This window comes from Indicator indicator, chromosome 6 (assembly GCF_027791375.1).
Source record: "Indicator indicator isolate 239-I01 chromosome 6, UM_Iind_1.1, whole genome shotgun sequence".
Taxonomy (NCBI): domain Eukaryota; kingdom Metazoa; phylum Chordata; class Aves; order Piciformes; family Indicatoridae; genus Indicator; species Indicator indicator.
This window is the reverse complement of record NC_072015.1, coordinates 27,576,544-27,599,036: the sequence shown is the minus strand read 5'-3', so window position 1 is coordinate 27,599,036 and position 22,493 is coordinate 27,576,544. Positions and strand designations below refer to the sequence as shown.

Here is a 22,493-nt window from a genome sequence, read left to right as displayed (position 1 = left end):
GGTGAAAATAAGGCTTGCTATAAAATACCTTAACTAGAATGCTGCTGGGAATCTGACTTAATTTCAGGAACATTACTTCTGGAAAAAGTGTTTAAGTTGCTTTTTACCCCTTTGCTTTCAGAAGGTAAGTCTATGGGATTATATTTTTACTCATGCCTCTCTCCTTGCCCTATTCCAACCTGTAATAGACGATCTTCAGCTGCAGCTGTAGCAGCTGGAAACATATTTTCCTAGTGAGGTGATGCATGAAAAAATAGTTTGGAATACTTGCAGTGGAAACTACGGCGGTTTTGATGTGTGAATAGAGTAGCAGAAGCAAAATCATGTTCTGTAAGCTATTTTAAAGGCATATTACACTGGTTTGGGCTTCTTTCTAGTGAAAGTCCTGTGACTGAATTTTTCTCATTCCCTAAAATTCCATAAATATACTTAGTCAAGAAATATTCCCTTTTCTAAGCTTAACCTGAGTACTTGAGCAGGTTTTCATGAGGTATTAATAATTGAGTAGAGAATGTGTTGGAAAGTGCTATGGTTTGTGATATAAAAGATTCTTGTAAAACACCCTTTTAACAGTGAGGACGCATTGTAGTCTTGAGGAAGTGGTAACAACTGTGGCAACAAAAACCATGATGCTTTGAAAAACTGGGACTGCCTAGTGTTTGGACTTGATAGTGCTTGATTATATTGAGTTAATTGGTTTTAACAACTTTTTTTTTTTATTCAAGGTTTAGCATTCTAGTCCAGAAATTACCTCTTTATTCCCATCTATTGCTGAAGAATTAGGAACCTTTTGTGCTGAAATCTATATGTGTAGGTCTAAAATGTTCTGTTTTGTGGGTCCGGCCCAGAAGGTGAAATGCAGCATGTTCTGCAGCAGTGGGACAGAGCACTTGTGCCTATTTCTGCTAGTGGGACTCTTTAGTTGTTTCTGCACTGTCTTGTAGAAGTCCTTAGGGTAGTAATTGTTTGAAGCTTTGTCTTTTTAGTCACTCCCAGATACTTTGTCATTGCTGTAAGAGTATATAAACATTGGTGGTGTGATGATGTGTATGTTTCAGGGTTCTTTTTATAGTGTATGCCAAGACCTTCAAGAGGCTTAGGCTGGCATTTTAGGGAAGAGTTATCCCTTAGCAGCATTGCATAAGAACATAATAAACTACTGCTGACACTGCTTTCTTCTGTTTCAGATTTGTCAACAGGAATATGTTTTCTTCCAGACATTGAGAATTACAAGGTGAAAGCTTTTCTAAATACACTGAAATTCAAGGTTTCTAATACTAATATTGCAATAGACTTAATTCTGTGAGATGAAGAGGGAGGGAATTGAACTCTTGTCATATGCTGTGTATCCCTTAAGTTTGGAGAAGAGCTACTATGCTGAGTGTCATGTCTCACTCTGCCTCTTTTTTTGCTGATCACTTCACATGATAAGGGAGCATGAGTTCACCTGCTCCTGCTCAATTGTGTGTCGTTTGCTCGTAGCCTCTGTGGCCTTGTAGTTCTTTGTCAAAGTAAGGACCTTAGATTTTATCCCAGTTGTAGTTTAGCTTAGTGAAAAGCCTGTTGAACTTTTTGGAATGCTTTTGAAATTTAAGTCAACAATGTCAACCTGATTTGTACTTGCTAATTACTTTGAAGAACATGAGTTCAGATGACTTCTTCAGTGTCCTCAACACTGAAAACTGCACCATTTGTAAGAACACAATCTTCCTGCTGCCTCTATTTATTTCAGGTGTGGGTTTCTATCCCAGAGCTAGCAAATACCCACAGGTATTGACAGGTAGGGCTGTGCTTCAGCTGTTTTGGTCTGCTTTGTTAGAGAAGCTGATAATGGGAACAGGCAGACAGGAATGGGAGATCTCATGGCACATAAAGAAAATATGCCTCAGGCTGCAGCCTGATGCTGTCCAGTGTGTGCTCCTTAATGTGGCAGCTGCTGTTTACTGAATTGATTTAGTTTTCTTTAATTCGATTTTTCTACAGGCCACAGGGGTCAGTGAGTTGCAGCTGAGTGCTCACAAGCTGTCATCTGAAAACTGTATTCAAGTCTCTTCCAATTTTTTTGCTTTCTGAGCTCTTTATTTTTTTTTTTCTGTCAGAATTGATCTGTATATCACAAGGAGTAAATCCCAACCAGATACTACATTGTGTTGTTCACAAAAATAATTTTGGTGTATAAAAGAAAATATTTATAGTTAGCTAGAATTATCTGAAATAGTCTCTTTAAATGAGTGTCATAAATTATCAACAGAGATGAACGGTTAGTAGGCTTTCTGAAGAACTGTTTTAGCTGCACAGGAAACTACTAAGAGCTGTCTTTGTACTTTTAAGTTGGGATTGCAGCTTAATGAATGAGGTGGCCAACTGTTTCAGGTGTAAACTCTTTAATGCAATGGTTCAGTATTTTTTTTTCTAAGTCTGGTGTCATTCAGATATGGTGGTGTGTGTTTTTTTCCCATCCTCTTTCTCCTTATGATCCCTGTATTTCTTGGATGTATCTATTGTGGGATCTAACAGGTGAAGTCCATTGGAACTAGAATGCTTGCTGGGATAAGCAGGAAAAAAAAGTGTGACGTTTCAGAGTATTATTAACTTCATTAACTGGTTATCAACCGAATTTATACAGTAGCTAGTAGCAAGAACTAACCCTGTGTGGATGCTATTCACAGATTGGTCCACCTGAAGCTTCTGAAAAATTGACAGAAAGGGAAATCTCAAGTGATCATCTTAGCAAGAGCCTTTCAAGTTTTTTGGAGAATGAGAAGCTCTCATGTCTTACAAGTTCAGAAGATGATTCCACAGGTAAGTGTGTTTATAAGTCTGGGTAGTTGAGTCTAGAATTGTGACAAAATGTTATTGTGTGATGGAGAAGAAAGGTCTTGTTTTACTGAAGTACTTAAAGTGGGATAATGCTTGATCAAAATGCTAGAGAAGACTGCTCACTGGGAAACTGGCTGCTGTAAAATTGCAGTAGGAGTAAGTGGCTGTGGAACTGGTCAGAGAAAATCACAACTGGAAGTTTAATCTAAAAAATTGAACAACAGTTACTGTGAAACAAATAAAATAATCAGAATGGGTACATGTTGTTCAAATTAACTTGTACTTCAATTTCAATTCTCTTTAGATGCCATGGATGCAGGGCGACACCTAAGTCAGAAGTCTAGCTTACCACAGGGACAAAAGTGAGAGCTTGAGTTCTTTATTAGTGAAGCTGAAATTTCTGTGCCCTTCTAGACGCTGCTGCTGAAGGATGAACTTTCTTCAGTATTAATGCAGTTGACTTTGCACATTGTGTGAAGGGTTGCAGGTATGGCCTGAGCTGCACCAAGAATGAGGAAGGCAAGTTGATAAATAAGTTTGGTGCCATCTTGGTATCAAGCAGCCCTGAACTCAAGTAAGGTTACTGGATTTCTCCCATGACATTTCTGGATGTTGTGACTGTCTTTTGAAGTCCTCTTGTTCTTTCTTGTTGAGCAACTTCACTTGCCTGTGAAGTGTATAAAAATAAAGCTAATAGCGCACTGCGTAAAAGTACTGGGTTTTGCCATTCCAGGGATGGAATTGCTTTTAAATGCCCTTTGATGGAGTTGGGAGTCATTAGCTGGAAATAGCTGCCTGGTCAGGATTCCAGTACTGGTGAAGCTAACTGTATTTTTGTTTTGTTTTGTTTTGTTTTTTCCCCTGCTTAGTGTACTCATTTTTATCATGCCATTCCATGTTCAGTGTAAAATTGGCAGCTCATTTCTAAAACTAATCAGGAAGTCTCTAATACCTATGGCAAAATACATTAATCTACTTTCTCATTATTTGGAAGATAGTTTATTTCAGTTGCACAAAGAAGAAATCAAGACTAGAAAAATGAGATATAAACACCACAGCAATTATTCTAAATTTGAGTTGGAATTGTAGGTATTTGTATACCATTCAGGTAACTAATCCTGCATTTTTTTTAAGCATTCTGTGGAGGTGGGTATTGAAGAAAAAAAAATCTGAAGAAACTTAGCCTTCTACAATCATAGAATCATAGGATGGTTTGGGTTGGAAGGTTATCTAATCCAAGCCCTCTGTGGTTAGCAAGGACATCCTCCACTAGATCAATTTGCTCAGAGCCTTGTAAAGCCTGACATTGAATATCTCCAGGGATGGGGCCTCAATTACCTGCTCAGGCAACGTGTTCCACCACCCTCATGTTGAAGAATTTGTTCCTAACATCCAGTCTGAATCTACTCTTCTCTCATTTCACACCATTGCTTCTCATCCTGTTACTACAGGACTTTGCAGTGGGAATGCTTACAGCCTTCTTGTAGGCCTCTTTCAGGTGCTGCATGGCTGCTATTAGGTGTCCCTGGAGCCTTCTCCAGCTCCCTCAGCCTGTCCTTGTAGGAGAGAGACTCCAGCCCCCTGATTGTTTTTGTGGCCCACCACTGGACCTGATGGAGCATGTCCTTTCTGTGTTGAGGGCTCCAGGGCTGGATACAGTACTCCAGGTGAGATCTCACCAGAGCAGAGTGGCAGAATCACCTCTCTCGATCTGCTGGACATGCTGCTTCTGATGCAGCCCAGATTTGCCTTCAGGGCTGCAAGTTCTCATTGCTGGCTGATGTCCAGCTCCTCATCCACCAGCAGCCCCAAGTCCTTTTCTACAGGGTACTCTCAACATCATCATCTCTCAGCTTGTGTTGATATCTAGGATTGCCTGGACCTAGGTGCAGATCCCTCTCCCTTTGATCATGCGTGGAATCGGAGCCATGATTCAGATTTTTAATTTATTGACTCTCAAATCCAACAGATCCTGCTTGCTTTGCTGTGTAATACAAAGGCTGCTGAGCATTCAGAGCTTCCAGTTCAGTTAAAACTCACTGCATTGAGTGTTTCTGTAAATTATACTGTTTGTGCAGGACACTGGCAAAACTGGGAAATCTAAAATAATGAAGATTTGACTGTGTGTGTCTGTACTCTTTTCCTGTACTACTTTTGGCATTGTGGAGACCTCTTTAATAGAAGGAAATGCTGAGAAGCTTCTTCAGAACTGCCTTTTTGGAGTAAAGAATTAATCTTTTTCAAAGAGAAATTGGTGGAGAATTCTTAAACTATCACCATCAACATGCAAATGAAAGTATCTTTAATTATGCTGAAAACTAATTGGGAGTTTATAAATGCGAGGTCTACTTGACTATACATTTAAAAATTAAATTATTAAAATTATATTAAATTATTATTTAACAAGGTAAAGCACAAATAAGGTGCTATTTCCTGGAAATGAAAGAAGTCATCAAGATATCAAACTTCTCCTTGGAATACGTTTTACAGTGGTTTTAGGAGTGTATCTAACCATGCCCTTAAAAGGTGATTGATATCTTTTAAAAACAAATCCTTGGAAACCCTTGATTCTGCACAGCTCCCACAGATTAAAAGATAACCCCAAAACAAGAAAAACTGTGTCTTGGACAACTTTTCACTTGGAAAACAGGAATATAGTGTACTGTTATTAGTAATAGTACTTAATTTTTTTTTCCATTGAAATAGAATGTGCTTCAGTCATCTGCTGTTAAGTCTGAAAAACGTTACATATATTTTTTCTTTAAATTTATGAGGTTCTTTATGATTTGCTAGTTGGAATGTGGTAGTGTATAGATCATGTGAAGGAAGATGAGTCACTTCATAGCCTGGGAGTTGAAATGCTAGCTTGTAGTCATCTTGTTTTGCTGTATATCACTAGTCGTGGAGTAAGACACTTATATGTTCCTGTGACCCAGTTATTTTAAGGGAAAAAACAGGATAGTTCTGCTGCGTGGGTGTTGAGACTCCATGGATCAAAAATAATGGAGTGGCTTTGGTAGTATAAAATATTCTGTTCACCTTCCATGGACATTTTTTTCTTTTCCAGTAGATGATGATATTGATGATGAAGACTTCTTTGATAACCAGCTAGAAGCCTATTTTGAGCAGCTGATGCAACCAGAACTGAGAAGTGACGCCGACATACAGAGACTCTCAGAGCGCTGCACAGCGCTGAAGCTTTCTGAGAATGGCTTGCTTCAGGTGGGTTAAAAGTGAAGTTCAATGTTCAGCATGCCTAAAGGGCCTTAAAAGTTACCATCAGTGAGGGTTTTATGCCAGGGTGAGCTAGGTTTTACTTATTTCCTGCCAAATACAAGTACTCTCCAAATCCAAAGGTTTCTTCTTAAATTTAAAGACAGCAAATGCAGCTCAAAACTGCAAACAAAACTGAGTGAGCTTCTGATGTTTTCTGCTTCTTCTGCAAGGTTTTCCCTGGGAGGAAAAAAACAAAGAAAGAAGCTAGATGGCTATTTTTGTATTTATTTTTGTATTCCTTGTTGTTCATTTAGCAGCTGATTCATCTGCTTGTTACAGAGGGTCTTGCTCTTTTTGAGATAAGGTAGATGCCAACTGCAAGCACCGTGCCATGGCTTTTGGTACCTGCCCTTCAGCATGTGGTCGGCTGGTGTGCCTTCCATTGGCCATTGCCTTCTGCTTCCCTCTTTACCTCTTATCTGGTGCCATGGGGTGGTTCCTTCAGTTGATTGATGTTAAGGCTTGTCTGTCCATCTTGCCATCCTAGTTTGTCCTGTGTAGTTGGTTTTTCAAGCCTTCTGGAATATTTGAAGATGCTGTTGGGAAGTTAAATGCCTGGTGAGAAGTGGGGGAAGGTGCTGTGTGGATACAGCCTTAAATTGGGTCAGCCTTGCAGCTCTGCACAGTGCCAACAGCCTGGCTGCGGAGGCATGGTGGTGCGGTAGAGGCCTGTTTCCAAAAACAAGTTGCTTTGGGAGCTCCTCTGCTAACCAAACCTGAGTCCTCTGGATTTCATTGGAATAGGTTGCCCAAGGAGAGGTGGTGGAGTCACCATCCCTGGAGGTGTTTAAGAAACATGTGGACATGGCACTTTGGAACATATTTTAATGGTGATGGTGGTCTTAGATTGAAGCTTGATCTTAAAGGTCTTTTCAAACAAACAATTCTGTGATTGTATAGGTAGCTGACTGTCCCAATACGTGTTGGGAAGGCTTGCGGCAAAACTGAATAGTTTCCTCTTATGGTGTCTATTCAAGCCTCCATTTAGGTATCCCACCCCTCTCTAACCCTGCACCTCACACTCCTATTTGTCCTGTTCCTTGCTGCCTTTCTCCTGACAAGCAGCTCAGGCTGAGAACCTTGTGCAGTCATTTCTGTTACTTGATCTTGCAGAGGGAAAAAGAACCCCCAACTCCTAAGACTGGGTTTCCGTCCCTTCTCTGGGATGATGGAGACTTATCCTTAGAGAAATCCTATAACTAATATGGCATCAGTGGTGTTTCCTAAGAATGGACTTTTTCTGCTGGACTATTTAACACCGCATTTCTTAATCCTTACTCTGAAAGTAAAACATGCTTCTGGTATACTGAGCAGACCCACTGATACTTAAATAGAGCCTTTGTTTGAAGCTTTAGGTGCTTGTGCCTGCATGCATCTTTTTAGGAACATAGTTGCCAGAAGCACAGAGCTCAGCAATTCTCAGCAAGCGATGACAGGTTGATTGCAGCATTGTTTTGGGGATGGATGATCCATATATAGTGTCCAAAGTGAAAGGATTGCAGCCTTGAGCAAGTTACGAGCAGTTTATACTTTGGCAGTCAGCCAATGGATGCAAAGAGAATGTGCAGGGCCACGGTTTTTAGAATCACAGATCAACCAGTTTGGAAGAGACTTCCAAGATCATCAAGTCCATCCTATCAGGATGTGCCTGATATGCGGGATTGAACAAACTCCGATGTGCACAGAGGGATTCTTGAGGGTGACTGATTCCCCAGACGGGATGACTCTGAACAAGTCCTCGGATAAGGTAATAAGGCATTCTTTCTGTTTGGGTGCCTTCTCATAAGATGGAGACGTCATAGCCAGCTCTGTGGGCACTATCAATTTTGTGCACACTTGGGTTGATCTGGATCTGGGGTTTTGCTCAGGATTTGGCGTGTGAATCCCAAACTGGAAACCTGGGGTTCAAGTCCTAATGGTTACTGTTTTATTAGTTATTTAGTGCTGTTTGTCGTGTGAGTAAGTATTGATGGTATTTGTCTTGTGATAGTTGTGTGCGTTTTGTGTTTTTTGTACTAAGGATTGTAATCTGCTGGTAATATCTTGTCTATAATGGGTTTTGGTCTTTTCCAACCTTAATGATTCTATGATTGAGGATGAGAAGGAAGGAGGGAAGGGAAATGTCTTGAGGTATTGTTCAGCGTATAGCATAGGTGCCTGAAATTAAAGGAGGAAAGGGTTGAGGACTTAATTGCAAATTTGTTATCTTAGATAGCAATATCCAAGGTTTTATTAAGGATATAGCATCAGAGACTTGTTTTTCCAGGAGATTAATTAAATCTCTTAAATAATTGGTTAGTGTATGAAAGGTGAGCTTGGCACTACAACTGCCTGGCTTTTGGTCTGCCTTTGAGCAGCATTTGGTTCCATCACAGATATTGCTGGGGTTTAAGTGCTTTGCCATTTTCTTGCCTCTGCATCAGTGGATGTGATCCTGGCAGTTGCATCCTTGACCAGAATGGGAAAGTCTGATGTAAATGGTTAAATAAGCTGTGGCTTTTTCCAACTGACATCAGAGTTTCCAAGCTTTACAAAGTGATGCATTAACCCTGTAAAGTAGTCTGTGTAGGCTGCCAGCTGCTAATCTACAACTCTGTGTGAATAAATGAATAGGTGCCTGTTTGAAGAGTGAGAATAACACAGTTCTGTCTCTGACTTCAGGTTGTCTTTACTGGTGTGAGACGTTCCTTCACTGCCATTGCACATAGGCAGTGGGGTAGGTATAGCAGGTTCCAAGGTAGATTTGGAGTCCTCATCAAGGAGTTGGGTCAGCCAGAAGGGGAAAAGGAATAGCATGGTGCCTTCATTAAAAGAACAAAAAAATCTAGTGTGCGTGTATTTGGAGGCAGATGCATGGGTTGTTATAGTGGTGGTGCTGGCAGCTAGAAATGTTTCTGGTGGTGATGCATCAACAAACAGTGTGATCATCTCTTTACTAGAGAACTTTTTAATATTGGTAAAACAACTATAAGGTTAAACTTTTTCCTTGATATATCCGTTCTGGGCCCCTTGCTACAAGAAAGACATTGAGGTGCTGGTGTGTGTCCAAAGAAAGGCAGTGAAGCTGATGAAGGGTCTAGAGAACAGGTCTTGTGAGGAGTGGCTGAGGGAACTGGGATTCTTTAGACTGGAGAAAAGGAGGCTGAGGGGAGACCTCCTTGCTCTCTACAGCTCCCTAAATGGAAGTTGTAGTGAGGTGGGGGTCAGTCTCTTCTCTCTAGTAACCAGCCACTGGATAAGAGGAAGTGACTTCAAGTTGTTCCATAGGAGGTTTATGATAGTGTCTCAGTCCAGAGGGTGGAAGAGACTCATGTGTTTTCGTTTTTTTTTTTTTTTAACATTCCCATGTTATGATATTTTGGCCTTGTTTGTGCCTCTGATTTCAACAGTGGGGCTGTTTATTAACAGAATAAAGTGGATGGAACAGGAGGAGAGAGAGAAAGGGCAGGAAAATAGAGAGTGAGCGAGCAGGAAAGGCATCATATTACCACCTTCTTCCCCCCAGCCCCAAGGCAATTTGGGTCTGTGGAAGGGTGCTGCTGTATCCTTGTTGGCTTGTGCTGTCCACCCCGGAGGAGGGGAGTGAGAGATCCCAAAGTCCAAGTCCTTCTCTGAGCAGCTTCCAGCATGTGGTGCCTTCAGTAAAGATGTCTTTTCTCCAGCAAGCAGAACTTAGGGCATGGCTTTGCCAGTGGTGGTGAAGCGAGGATTCCTGGACTGCTTCCGGGCTGCGTGGTGTAGTCTTCTGTCTGCCTTTTTCTCTCTGTTTTTCTCCTCCTGAGCAGGCATTGCTTAGGTCTTTTATGCAGTTTTTTAGTTACAGAATTTTTTTAGCTGTGTCCATGTATTGTCCCCAGGGAATCTTCCTGTGTATTTCTTGTGTGCTTACAGGGGTCCGGCAGAGGGCGGGGCCCCTGCCTCCTCCTTAGCCTTTTACCTGCCCATACACACAATACACATCAGGGGATTATCATGCCAGGTGGTGAATCCATTGTATAGTCCAGAAGCCTTTTTGCCATCCTCCCTTTCCAGGGTAGAGATGATCTTGTCTGTGCACGTTCCAGAGTCGTTATGCAGTGGCATCTGCCCATTACATATTTATGTTGTTTGGGAGCAAAGGTAATGTTATCTTTGATTCATATCAAGAGAGACCAGATTTAGTCTCTTACAGATGGATATTAGGAAAAATGTTTTCACTGAAGATAAACCCTGGAGGAGGTTGCCCAGGAAAGTGGTGGAATCATTGTCCCTGGAAGTGTTGAAGAACATGTTAATATGTTGCTTTAACTTGATCTTGGAGGTCTTTTCCAATCTCAATGATTCTATGATGCTAGTGTAACTTATTTTTTTTTTTCTTTTTCCAGAAGGAGAGCTTTCAGGTTCCTGACATGTACCAGGCTCTGACAGGAGTGGAATCAGGAAATGCTAGTGATGAAGATTCACAAAATGAAGGGATAACTGGATGTCCTGCACAACAAATGCAGCCTGGAGCAGTACAGCAGCTGGTATGAAGTTGTTTATCAGAAGTTATCTACAGCTTCACAGATGGCTTTGGGTTGGAAGGGACCCTCAAAGGTCATCTTGTCCAACCCCCCTGCTGTCAGCAGGGACAGCTCCAACTGGATCAGGCTGCCCAGGGCCATGCCAAATATGACTTTGAATGTCTCCAGGGGTGAGGCCTCAACCTTGTCCCTGAGTAACCTGTTCCAGTGCTTCACCACTCTCATTGTAAAGAACTTCGTCCTAATGTCCAACCTAAATCTACCCTGCTCCAGTTTCAAACCATTGCCCCTCTACCTATCACTATAATGCCCTTCTAAGCAGTCCTTCCCCAGCCTTCCTGCAGGCAGGAATATTAATATTGAAATGTAGCTCTTAGGTCTCCCCAAAGCCTTCTCTTCTCCAGGCTGAACAGCCCAAATTCTTTCAGCCTGCCTTTATGGAAGAGGTGTTCCAGCCCTCTGATGGTCTTCCTGATGCCTACCTGTCTCCAACTCTGGACAGCTGTGAGGACACAATTTTAGCTACAACAGACAAAGGTAGGTTGCTTTAGCTAGAACCTATGTATAGATTTGTGATCAGACTCCACTGCATGGAAAAAGAAATGATATTGTAAGCTATGGATTTTTCTTTATCTGGATAAGCTGGTAATGAACTCCAATGTACCGTGGATAAATTTTGACTTGATTTTGTTCTGAAAAGTATTGACTGTTGTCTAGTGTACTTAATTTATTTGATGGTGAACTAGTTTAAGCTTGCAGTTGCAACAGCTCAGCTACACTGGTTTGTGGTGTTTTTTTTTTTTTTTCTTTTGTTAACTTGCTAACTTCTGGGAAGTGAACTCCTTGATCTTAATTTTGGAGACCTTGCCATATTGTGTTTTATTTTAGTCAGCAGTGTGGCATTTGCTATATCTTCCAGATGATTTACCACACAGTGTTGTCTATCAAAATGAAGAGGGCAAATGGGTGACGGACCTTGCATATTATACTTCTTTCAATGAACCACAAGATTTAAAGCTGTCTGAAGATGATAAAATAGATGAGTTCATCACTGGATGTATGTTAACTTTCTCCTTTTTAGTTCTTTGTGGGTTTCCCTTTTTTTGTTTGTTTGGGTGTTTTTTGTTTTTTTTTTTTTTTTGCTTGAAGTCAGTATTTGGTATTGCAAAGCTTTCAGGTTTTAAGTACTACAAATGATTTGAAAGTTGATGTTGATAGCAGCCTATAATGATGATATCCTTAGCTGTAGTTGATAGCTTCTTGCCATGTTTCTTATTCTCATGAAGAGCATTTAGCTTTGTTTCAAAAAGCATTCTGAAATGTGTCACTGGTACCTATTGTATGAGCAAAAATAACTCCTTTAGCTGTCATTTCCAGTTTTTCCTTTGGACTTCAATTATTATTATCATACTTTCTTTCAAGAAACAGCAGTCATTCTGTGTTGCTTCATGACAAGACAGAAAATGACTGTAAACAAGAAATAACTACAAGTAGAATGTGAAAAGAGCAGTTGAACTCTAGCTGGTGATTTTTTTTTCTGACCTCCTTGGGAATGTCTTGAACAATACTGAAGCTTAATGAAGGGCTTCACTGGATTCTCATCTTCTAACAAACTTCATACTTTTTGAACCTCTTTTTACTAAAAGTTGTTTATTTACCTTAAGCTCTCCTAGACTGGTCTTTGAGAGTGTGCACATAGTGCTGCAGACAAATTGATTCCTTAGTGCCAAAATTTCATCTCTTTTACTAGACAGATACAAGCCATTTGTGCAACAGTATTTCTCCCAATCTCTTTCTAGTTTCTGAAGTTTTACAGAGGGATGGTATAATGTAATCTAAAGATGTCCCTGGGCCACTGTGATGGTTTGAAACTGTCTTTTTAATTTTTCCTTGCAAAGTTCAGAACAGAGAAAGTGAAAGAATGTAAATAAGTCACTATTGGGTGTAAGAAAGCAAAATAATGATTGTTCTAAACACTTCCATTGGATAGATAGAAATGTTTAAGAACTATTACCCAAAACAAAGTAGGCACTCTGCACATTCTGCGTTCGGCAGTGGGGGCAGTTGCTGGGCTGTCTGGCTGCTGTTTCTTCTTCTCTTCTGGCTGAAGATAACACACTGACCTTGGCAGCTAAGTTAACAACTTTCTGCTTAACTAACTCTGCTTCTCTGTCCAGGGGGGTCTGGGGGGAAGCTCCTGGGAGAGGGAGGCCCCTTTGGGAGGGTCCCCTTGGGGGGGAAGCACAGGGAGATCGATTGTGCTTTTTCTGTTGATTGTATATATTTGTGAATGTTGTGAATTTTGTGTATTTGTACATATTCATTGCATTTCATTGTAGATTTTAGACTTTGCTTGTAAATACAGCTTTTCATTTGCTTCCAGACTGAGCTAGCCTGGTTATTGTCGGTGGGGGGGGAATTTCAGCTCACACCGACACAGCCACTCAAGGCTCTTCTTTCTTTAAGAGAGAATGCTGTAAAACTTTGCTGTCTAGAATTGTTTATTTTTGAATTGGTGATCAAACAGGGTTGATTAGTGGACCTAAATTTTTTTGTGGAGACGTTTAATCAACTGTTACAATCCAGTCTTTCTTTTGCTCCAATGCATTGTTTTAATAAGTGTTGCCTTTGATTTTAAGCTGAAGCAGCAGCTATGATTGCACAAGACCAGGAAGAATTTGAGAAAGCTCACAAACTCTTCCAGGTAATTCATGATCTGAGTGGAAACAGAACAATTCCTGAATTTATTTGCAAGTTGCAACTTCTGAAATCTCTTTGTCTGCAGGCAAAAGTAGATGTTCTGAATGCATCTGAATTAGCAGATACTTCGTGGAGATCTGCTAATAGCTGCGTTCTGAGAGCATCTGATCTTGATAAGGATGCCAGTTATTTACGTTTGTCTCTGGGGGAGTTCTTTGGTCAGAGATCTGAAGCTCTTGGTTGTCTTGGTGGAGGCAGTGATGTGAAACGGGTATGTATCTTCATACAAAGACAAGATGAACAGCAACAGTAGCTAGCATTGGTTTTGGTTTTTGCAGACGAGTGGGGCAAGTGTGCACAACGGGAGGAAGAAGTCAGCTATGCTTGTCTAACAGGATTATGTCCTGATGACCTGTTGCATGTTTGGCTGTGGTGCATGCAGAGCACAAACTTTACCAGGCCAATGAACCTATTTATTAATGATAAAATTTACTCATGCTGTATTCTAGGGTGATTTGGTTTGGTTTTCTTTTTCCTCTCTTTTTTTTTACTAGCCGTCATTTGGTTACTATATTACATCTCCAGAGAAAAGGCAGCCTGTTGCTTTGCTAACACCATCTAATTCATCAAGAGGTGACACTGGCCAAGAGACTTCACAACTGTCTGAGCTGTTTACAGGTAACTATAGAATGATTGTAGACAGTGGTTGTAACAGCAGTTAAGAATTACTATCATAGAGCTGTTAAAGACTATAAAGAGCAACCTATGATAGAGAAATGAGTTTTCATTCACCAAATGTCTTTTTTTGCTGTGAGCACCTCTCACCCCCTCTCCCTCCAGAAAAATACAGAACCTAAAGTCTCACAAGAGAACATTCTCATACTAAGGACTGCCCTCAATTGTCTTGGATACTTCACAGAATTGCAGAATATTAAGGATTGGGAGGGACCTGAAAAGATCATCTAGTCCACCCCCCCTGCCATAGCAGGATCACCTAGAATAAGATGCACAGGAATGTGTCCAGGCAGGTTTTGAATGTCTCCAGTGAAGGAGACTCCACAACCTCTCTGGCAGCCTATTCCAGGGCTCTCTCACCTTCACAGTGAAAAAGTTTTCCTTATGTTCATATGGAACCTCTTGTGTTCTTGCTTGCACCTATTGCACCTTCTATCATTGGACATCCCTGAGAAAAGCCTGTCTCTGTCCTCCTGACACTCGCTCTTCATGTTTATAGACATTAATGGGTCGCCTCTCAGTCTTCTCTTCTCCAAGCCAAATAGATCTTGGTTTATGCTCACATTATCTTGCATACAGCACTGCATGAAAAGGCTTGTATAGCTTATGCTAGTATAATAAGCTACATGAAAATAATGATGATGTTCACAATGCCAGCTAATTTTGTGACTTCAATATACACTTTGAGTATTGTCCAGGAAGCAGCTGGTGCTTGCGGCATTTGCATTTGTGCGCTTCTGACAGCTGTTCCCTATTGAACATTAAGGGAACACGTGTATTCCTGGAATCACAGACTGTTTTAGGTTGGAAGGGACCTTAAAAGTCCTTCTAGACCACATTCCCTGCCATGGGCAGAGATATCTTCCACTAGATCAGGTTGCTCAGAGACCCATCCAGCCTGTCCTTGAATACTTCCAGGATGGGGCTTCTGCCACCACTTTGGGCAGCCTGTACCAGTGTCTCACCACCCTTACTGTAAAGAATTTCTTTAGTGTATCTAATCTAAATCTCCCCTCTTTCAGTTTGAAACTGTAACCTCTCGTCTTATTCCTACAGTCCCTGATACAGAATTCCTCCCTGTCTTTCCTATAGGCCTCTAAGTAGTGAAAGGCTGCAATGAGATCTTCGTGGAGTCTTCTTCAGGCTGAACAACCCCAACTCTCAGCCTGTCCTCATAGCAGAAGGGGGCCAACCCTCTGATCATTGTTGTGGCCTTCTCTGAACCTGCTCAAGCATGTCCACATCTTTTATGCTGATGGTGAATGCAGACATTTACACAATTTGCTTATTGTAAATTAATTCCCTGTCTTTTCCTTTGTTCTCAGAGGACTTAGAAGCACGAACAAAAGAACATGCCAGTTCTGCCAGCTGTGAAGGTGCATGGCAGAAGATGGACACTGCAGCTGGATTACATAAAAGTATGAATACAGAAGCAGCTACCAGAAGTAAAGCTAATGTATGTATCTTACGGGTTTTAAATGCATCCATGGATCTGAACAAAAAAAGTAGGAGAGGGACAGGAGAAGTAAAGAATCACAGAATGTTAGAGGTTGGAAGGGACCTCTAGAGATTGAGTCCAACCTCCCTGCCAAAGCAGGGTCACCCAGGGTGGGCCACAGAGGAACACATCCAGCTTGGGTTTTAAAAGCCTCTGGAGAAGGAGACTCCACAACCTCTCTGGGCAGCCTGTTCCAGTGCTCCATCACCCTCCAGTAAAAAAGTGTCTCCTCATGTTGAGGTGGAGCCTCTCCTGTTCTACCTTGTACCCATTGTTCCCTGTCCTGTTACTGGGCACCACCAAAAAGAACCTGGCACCTTCATCTTGACACCCACCCCTCAGATATTTACAGACATTAGTTCCCTCTCAGCCTTCTCTTCTCCAGACTGAACAGCCCCAGTTTTCTCAGCCTGTCTTCATAGGAGATATGTTCAAATCCCTTAATCATCCTCATAGCAATCTGGATTCTCTACAGTAGATCCCTGTCTTTCTGGAATTGGGGAGCCCAAAACTGGACACAGTATTGCAGGTGTGGTCTCACCAGGGCAGAGCAGAGGGAGAGGAGAACCTCCCTAAGTGTCCTGGACACACTTTTCTTGATGTGCCCCAGGATACCATTGGCCATGTTAATATATTACCATATACCAAAATGCAAGATAATTAAACAAAACACAGAAAACAAACAAACAAGAACATTTTTGCTTAATTTGGTGCTTAGTTCTTTTTGGTTTGTTGTAGGATGGAATCCATAAAGGCAAGTTTGACGCTGGGCCATTGAATAATTCTGACTCTGTCCTGAGTATTAGCACGATTGCATCTGCCATTGCCAATGCTTCCTGCAGTGCTGACCCATCCCAGCTAGCTGCTATGATGATGACATTATCTAATAAGAATGTAAGAAGGTGTCTTTCTCCTGGAATTGCTGAAGAGACAGAACTTTCTGCTCGTCGGGTGTTGTCCAGCAATGTGGAAAATAGTGTGTTTGATGTGGAGAAATACCTCCAAAAATCAGATGAGATTGGACATGAAAGTGAATGTGAGAGTATTGTGAAGCATGAAGCATCTATCCAGAACCTTGTGCCTCATTCCTTTTTACTGGGTGAAGGTAGAAGTAAGGATAGTCTTGCAGAAGGCTTGATAAATAATCATAGCAGGCAGCAAGAGACAGAGAAGCAATGTGAGGATACTCAGAATTTCTCTCGTCTATTTGGTGCTCCCAGCAGTGGCAGTGTAACTACAACTAGTGCTAAATATTCAGAAAGGGCATCAGACTTGGTAAATAGCAAAGATTCTCAGGCAATGAATGCTGATCTTAAATCAGGTAGGCTCAATACCCAAGCCTCACCTCCTGGAAATGGAGCACAGACAACACGTGGAAATCCTTCAGCAGCAAAAATGGGTGCGTCACAGGGAAGTCCACTTGCTTCCCAGACCAACAACCTCACTAGCAAGTGTGTCAGGGAAGACGCAGGAACAGCAGATCAAGCAAGAAATGCTGCTCCTGAACCATGTAATGATTTGGGGAGCAATGATAAAAAACAAAATGCAAAGTTAGAGGACAGGAAAAAAGATGCCAGTGCTGCATATGGTGGGAAGGCAAAACATGTAACTTTTGAGAAGCTCTCCCCAACTTCTGAGAACAGTACTGGTAAGTAAACCTCTATAAATGCAACCAGTTGTTACAAAGGCTTTTTTTGACAGGTGCCTTATTCCCTGTGTTTAAATAAACAGTGACTTTAAATTCTGTTTCTTTACCAGAGCATAAAGGTGAATGTGACTTGCAGCCTCTGGAAGATGAGCAGTACAGCTTCAGACCTTCAACTTCACCACTCACTCACTCTTCCCCTAGTGACACTTCTGCAACAGCATTCTCAGGGTAAATGTCTTGGAGCAGGCTATGATAATGATTAATGCTTTGTGAGGATTTTTGAGGGATCTGGCTTTAGTTTGAATGTTGTTCTTGATCTGAGTTTGTGGAAAATGCTTTTTAGGATAAGGCCTTGTGCTTAGACTAAGCTTTCTCTTCGCTTTCATGTGGATGGGGAAGCAGTCTTAAGCAATTGCTTTTGTTTTCTTCACTGGCCTGATGAGACAGAGATGCTGGAATAGAGACATTGCTGTTTCTGCTCAGGATTACCCAGTAATGCAAGAATACGATATATTCAACCTGTCATCAGTCAGATACATCCCATACCTAAACTTTATGTTGGAATAGAACTAGAAAATCCCCTATGTATTAATAGTTGTCATGTAATTCATCTGTCACACAGCCATTTGGTTGGAGGTTGTGCTGTTGATGGCGTGGACCTGTTGGAGCAGGTCCCGGATGAAGGCCATAAAAATCATCAGAGGGATGGAACACCTCTCTGAGGCTGAGAGTTGAGGTTATTTAGCCTGGAGAGCTTTGTTTCAAAAGTTAAAGGGTCCTGTAGGAAAGATGGGGACAGACTTTTTATTGGACTCTGTAGCAACAGGACAATTCAGACTAGATAGAAGGAAGAGTTTTTTTGTAGTGATAGGGGTGAAACACTGGCCCAGGTTGCCCAGAGAAGGTGGTGGAAGCCCCATCCCTGGAAACATTCCAGGTGAAGTTGGACAGGCCTCTGAGCAACCTGATCCAGCTGGAGATGCCCCTGCTCCTTGCAGAGGGGATTGCACTGGATGATCTTTAAAGGTCCCTTTAAAGCATGCTATGATTCTAGTTCTATGATAAGAAAACTTGACATGGTATAGAACAATGAAGTTGTGTGTTTTACATGTGGAAGTATTTCACTGGGTTGGGTTCTGATTTGTACCACTGCTTGTTGTGAGTGAGGATGGGGAGAAAGATTTGCTTTTGACCACTTCATATTTTGAAACTGCAACTTGTGCCTAAGACTTAAGGCTTTCTTAGCAACTGAAAGGGCAATGTTTAAGTGAGCTTCTGTAACAGTAAGCTTTATATAAGCTCTATGATTACAACTAAACTGATTATCTAGTCTTGAACACATACACATGTCTAGTAGCCAGAAGCTGTTGCATGTTCCCATAAAAAGAGGAGGCAACTGATTTCTTTGCCCTAACTTTTAAGTTCACTGTTGGATATTTAAGTACAGTTTGTGTGGTGTACATGATATTAGGATTACAGCTGCCTGGCACTTCTCAGAAGTTAAAACGTGCAGTAATGTGTATTTTTTGTGAGTGTGTTCTGTAGACATAAGGATTTCCAGTTAAAATTGATAGTGAATTGAATTGTATTCATAGATACAGAGAATGGTTTGGGTTGAAAGGGACCTTAAAGATCATCTAGTTCCAACCCCCCTGCTATGGGCAAGGACACCTTCCACTGGACCAGGTTGCACAAGGCCTCGCCCAAGCTGTCCTTGAACACCCCCAGGGAGGGGGCATCCAGGACCTCCCTAGGCAACCTGTTCCAGTGTCTCACCATCCTCACTGTAAAGAATCCATTCCCTTTTGTCCTATCACTACAAGCCCTTGTAAAAAGTCCCTTCCCAGCTTTCTCATAGGCCCCTTTCAGGCACTGGAAGGCAGCTATAAGGTCTCCCCAGAGCCTTCTCTTCTCCTGGCTGAACAGCCCCAACTCTCTCAGCATGTCCCTTTAGGGGAGGTGCTCCAGCCTTCTGATCATATTTGTGGCCTCCTCTGGACCTGCTCCAGCAGTTTGATGTCCTTCTTATGCTGCAGACACCAAAATTAGGTGCAATATTCTTTCTTTCTTTTCTTGTTTGAGAAAGTGGTAAGAGATGGTGGGTTTTCAGGTGTGTGAAATGAAGAGAACTGCAGCAGTGCAAGGGACTGCTAATGTGTGATGCTTGGCATGTTGAATGATGTCACTTGATGTTCTTTCATCTAGTTAGCTACAAGTATATTGATTCACCTTTGTTCTTTTAGTAAGTTGTTGTGTTGTTTTTGTGACCTTGGCATCCAAGCTCAGTTCTGGAACTTTGATACTTTGCATTTGAACATGAATTTTATGTTCTTGATTGTGAGGGTGGGAGAACACTGGGACAGGCTGGCTAGAGAAGTTGTGGAATCTCTGGAGACTTTCAAAACTTGTCTGGATGTGGTTCTGGAAAATCTGATCTATGGAAACTTGCTTTAGCAGGGGTTTAGACTAGATGATCTCCAGAGGTCCCTTCCAAACCCTACAATTCTGTGATTATGTGAAAACCAGAACTTGTAAAGGTTAATTGAGAGCTGATATCTCTTTTCTACTGACTGTCCTGAACAGAATGATGAAGTAAGCTGACTTTTAGCATAGTATAGTGAATATGTAGCATTGATTTTGTTTGGGGTGTTACAAATATATTCTAATACTGACATACTTTGCTTTTCAGGTCTGAAGCTGAATTTACTTCTGTGCCATATTATCAGGAATCTTCTTGCAAAGAGAGTATTCTAACCCAGTCAGTTTACTCGAGTCCTACCATGAGCAGGTTGACCTATGTTTCTGAATCTGACAGTACCCTCAAGGACTCAGCTGCAATAGATAATTCAGAGACATACTGGGTAAGAAAATCTTGACCAGTAAATGTATATTAATTCCCGTTCTTTAAAGCAAACAAAACAACATCTGCCCCTTACTCCCAAACCATGCCCTGAAGTTGTGAAAATAATTCCAAATCAGGAAAGCTGCAAGGGTTTCAGAACAGTTTATAGAATCATAGAATGGCTTAGGTTGGATGGGGCCTTAGAGATCATGTACTCCAACCTCGCTGCCATGGACAGGGATGCCTCTCTGCTCTTTTGAGACCTCACCTCAAATAATGCATCCAGTTCTGGTGTTCCCATCACAAGAAGGACATAGAAGTGTTGGAGTGAGTCCAGAGGAGCGCTGCAAGGATGATCCAAGAGCTGGACCACCTCTGCTATGAGAATAGGCGGAGGGTTGTTCAGGCTGTAGGTGAGAAGATTCCAGCAGGATCTCACAGCTGCCTTCCAGTAAATGAAGGGAAGCTTACAGGATGTCTGGAGAAGGACTTTTCATGAGGGTGTCTAGCAACAAGATGAGGAAATGGTTTTAAGCTGAGGGGAGAGAGGTAGATTTAGATCTTAGGAGGAAGTTTTACAGTATGAGAGTGGTGAGACTCTGGAATAGGTTGCCCAGGGAGGTTGTGGATGCCCCCTCCCTGGAGGTGTTTAAGGCTATGTTGGATGAAGCTGTGAGCAACCAAGCAACTATGGGCATCCCTGCCCATATCAGAGAAATTGGAGCAGGTGATCTCTAAGGTCTCTTCCAGTCTAAGCCATTCTATGATTTTTTTTCTTGGATGGTGGTACTACTACTAAGGTCTGTCTTTTTATGTTACTTTATCTGCTAATACTGCATATTGTTCTATTTGTTTACTAGAATGAAAGTGCTTCTGAACTGAGCACGACAATCATTCGAGCCAGCCCAACTCCTTCACAGGAACACGTAGCTGAAAATCTGGAACACTCCTGTCAAAGGAGTAGAAAAGAAGCACTGCCTACTGTTGACCAGAAACCAGCGGAATATCAGCTTGTAGGTCTTCAACGAAAACTTGATCTAACGGATCAGGAGCCATCCAAAGAAGGTTTTCTCAAGAATGACGAGCGTTTTGCATCTACTTGTGCAAGTGTAGCAGCAAACCATAAAGAGCCAGACCATCCCAAATCAGCTGTACCAGGTCAACACTGCATCTCTCAGCCATATTCTGTTAATATTGATGGCCAAGAGGCATGGCAGGATCAAGCAAGCAAAGCACAGAGACAAGGATTGCCATCCTTGAATATATTGCCCATATATCCTGGGTTAAGCACCTATATGCCATTCAATCAGAACTCAGCTGGTGACCAGTATGTTCTTATTTCAAGCTTGAAATCCCATGTCACCACCTCAGAGAGTCAAGCAATTCGTTCTTCTGTTCCCACATTGGTTACAGGATGTTCTCTTGCTATGACTCCAATTGCACAGCAGCACCTGGGAAATAGACCAGCTTCTAGAAGTACAGTTTTGTCTCAGTTTCATGGCTCTATAGGTTTTGGTGTTCCAGCAGGACTTCTTTGTTCCAGTATCCCACCAGGACATGTTGAGAATCCACTGATGGTAGGAAGTCCTTTATGTTCCCATATTGGTCCTGGCTCTTTGGGTGCACCTTCACTTTGCAATCCATACTCTACTTCCAGAAACAGGAATATCTTAAACATAAATTCATATCCTGTACAACCTCTTCCAGCTAGCAGAAGCGAGTGGGAGTTGTCAAACTCACCTGGTATTGGTAAGTGTTAGTGTTTAAAACACAGCTGTGGTCAAGAATGGCCATAGTGATGATGCTAATGTTATAGTAAATAAAATTAAGATGACTATGAAGTGGAACCACAATTACATATTACTGATTCTCCTTATTTAATGATGTTCTCTGAATTTTATGTTTGTTCTATTGGTTCCTCTAATGTTCTTAAAAGAAATTTTTCAGAACCTTAGAAGAATTTCAGCATTCAGTGGTTTTGTGTTTAAAGGATCTAGAACTGTCGTTAAAAGGAGGAAGAGAAATCCTAGCTGCAGTTTAGGCTAGGCAAGAGAAGGCTGTGGCAATTTAGTTGTATTTTATTTGGAACATAGATGGTATTTCTGTCTCAGCCTAAATTGATATTAGCAGGCAGTCAGACTAAAGAATCTGAGAAGGAGAGTGTCAGGCTTAAGCCATTTTTCTGGTTATGAAAGGAAAAGACAAGCTGCCAAGTGTCCTCTGTACTTTGCTATTTCTCTGTATCTTGACTTGACCTAAGCAATGCAAATTAGTGTGTCATTTAAAAGGCTGCTTTTCACCAGTTTTTCCTAATGTCCAGCCTGAACCTCCTCTTGTGCAACTTGAGGCTGCTTCATCCTATCACTTGTTCCTAGGGAGAAGAGACTGACCCTCACTTTGCTGTACAACCTCCTTTCAGGCAGTTGTAGAGAGATAGGGTCTCTCCCCTTAGCCTCCTTTTCTCCAGAATAA

The 22,493-nt window shown here is 41.6% G+C and overlaps 1 protein-coding gene across 1 annotated transcript in view; it reads left to right on the top strand.

Moving 5' to 3' along the window:
* CEP192 (centrosomal protein 192) overlaps positions 1 to 22,493 on the top strand; it is a 67,831-nt gene that overhangs the window by 3,412 nt on the left and 41,926 nt on the right. Inside the window, exons 4-17 of the mRNA XM_054381601.1 lie at positions 1,188 to 1,234; positions 2,670 to 2,802; positions 5,891 to 6,042; positions 10,464 to 10,601; positions 11,027 to 11,135; positions 11,518 to 11,655; positions 13,238 to 13,302; positions 13,384 to 13,569; positions 13,853 to 13,976; positions 15,359 to 15,489; positions 16,270 to 17,179; positions 17,290 to 17,407; positions 19,869 to 20,040; positions 20,882 to 21,770. Of these exons, the coding sequence (XP_054237576.1) occupies positions 1,188 to 1,234; positions 2,670 to 2,802; positions 5,891 to 6,042; positions 10,464 to 10,601; positions 11,027 to 11,135; positions 11,518 to 11,655; positions 13,238 to 13,302; positions 13,384 to 13,569; positions 13,853 to 13,976; positions 15,359 to 15,489; positions 16,270 to 17,179; positions 17,290 to 17,407; positions 19,869 to 20,040; positions 20,882 to 21,770 (3,312 nt within the window). The remainder of the gene's footprint in view (positions 1 to 1,187; positions 1,235 to 2,669; positions 2,803 to 5,890; positions 6,043 to 10,463; positions 10,602 to 11,026; positions 11,136 to 11,517; positions 11,656 to 13,237; positions 13,303 to 13,383; positions 13,570 to 13,852; positions 13,977 to 15,358; positions 15,490 to 16,269; positions 17,180 to 17,289; positions 17,408 to 19,868; positions 20,041 to 20,881; positions 21,771 to 22,493) is intronic.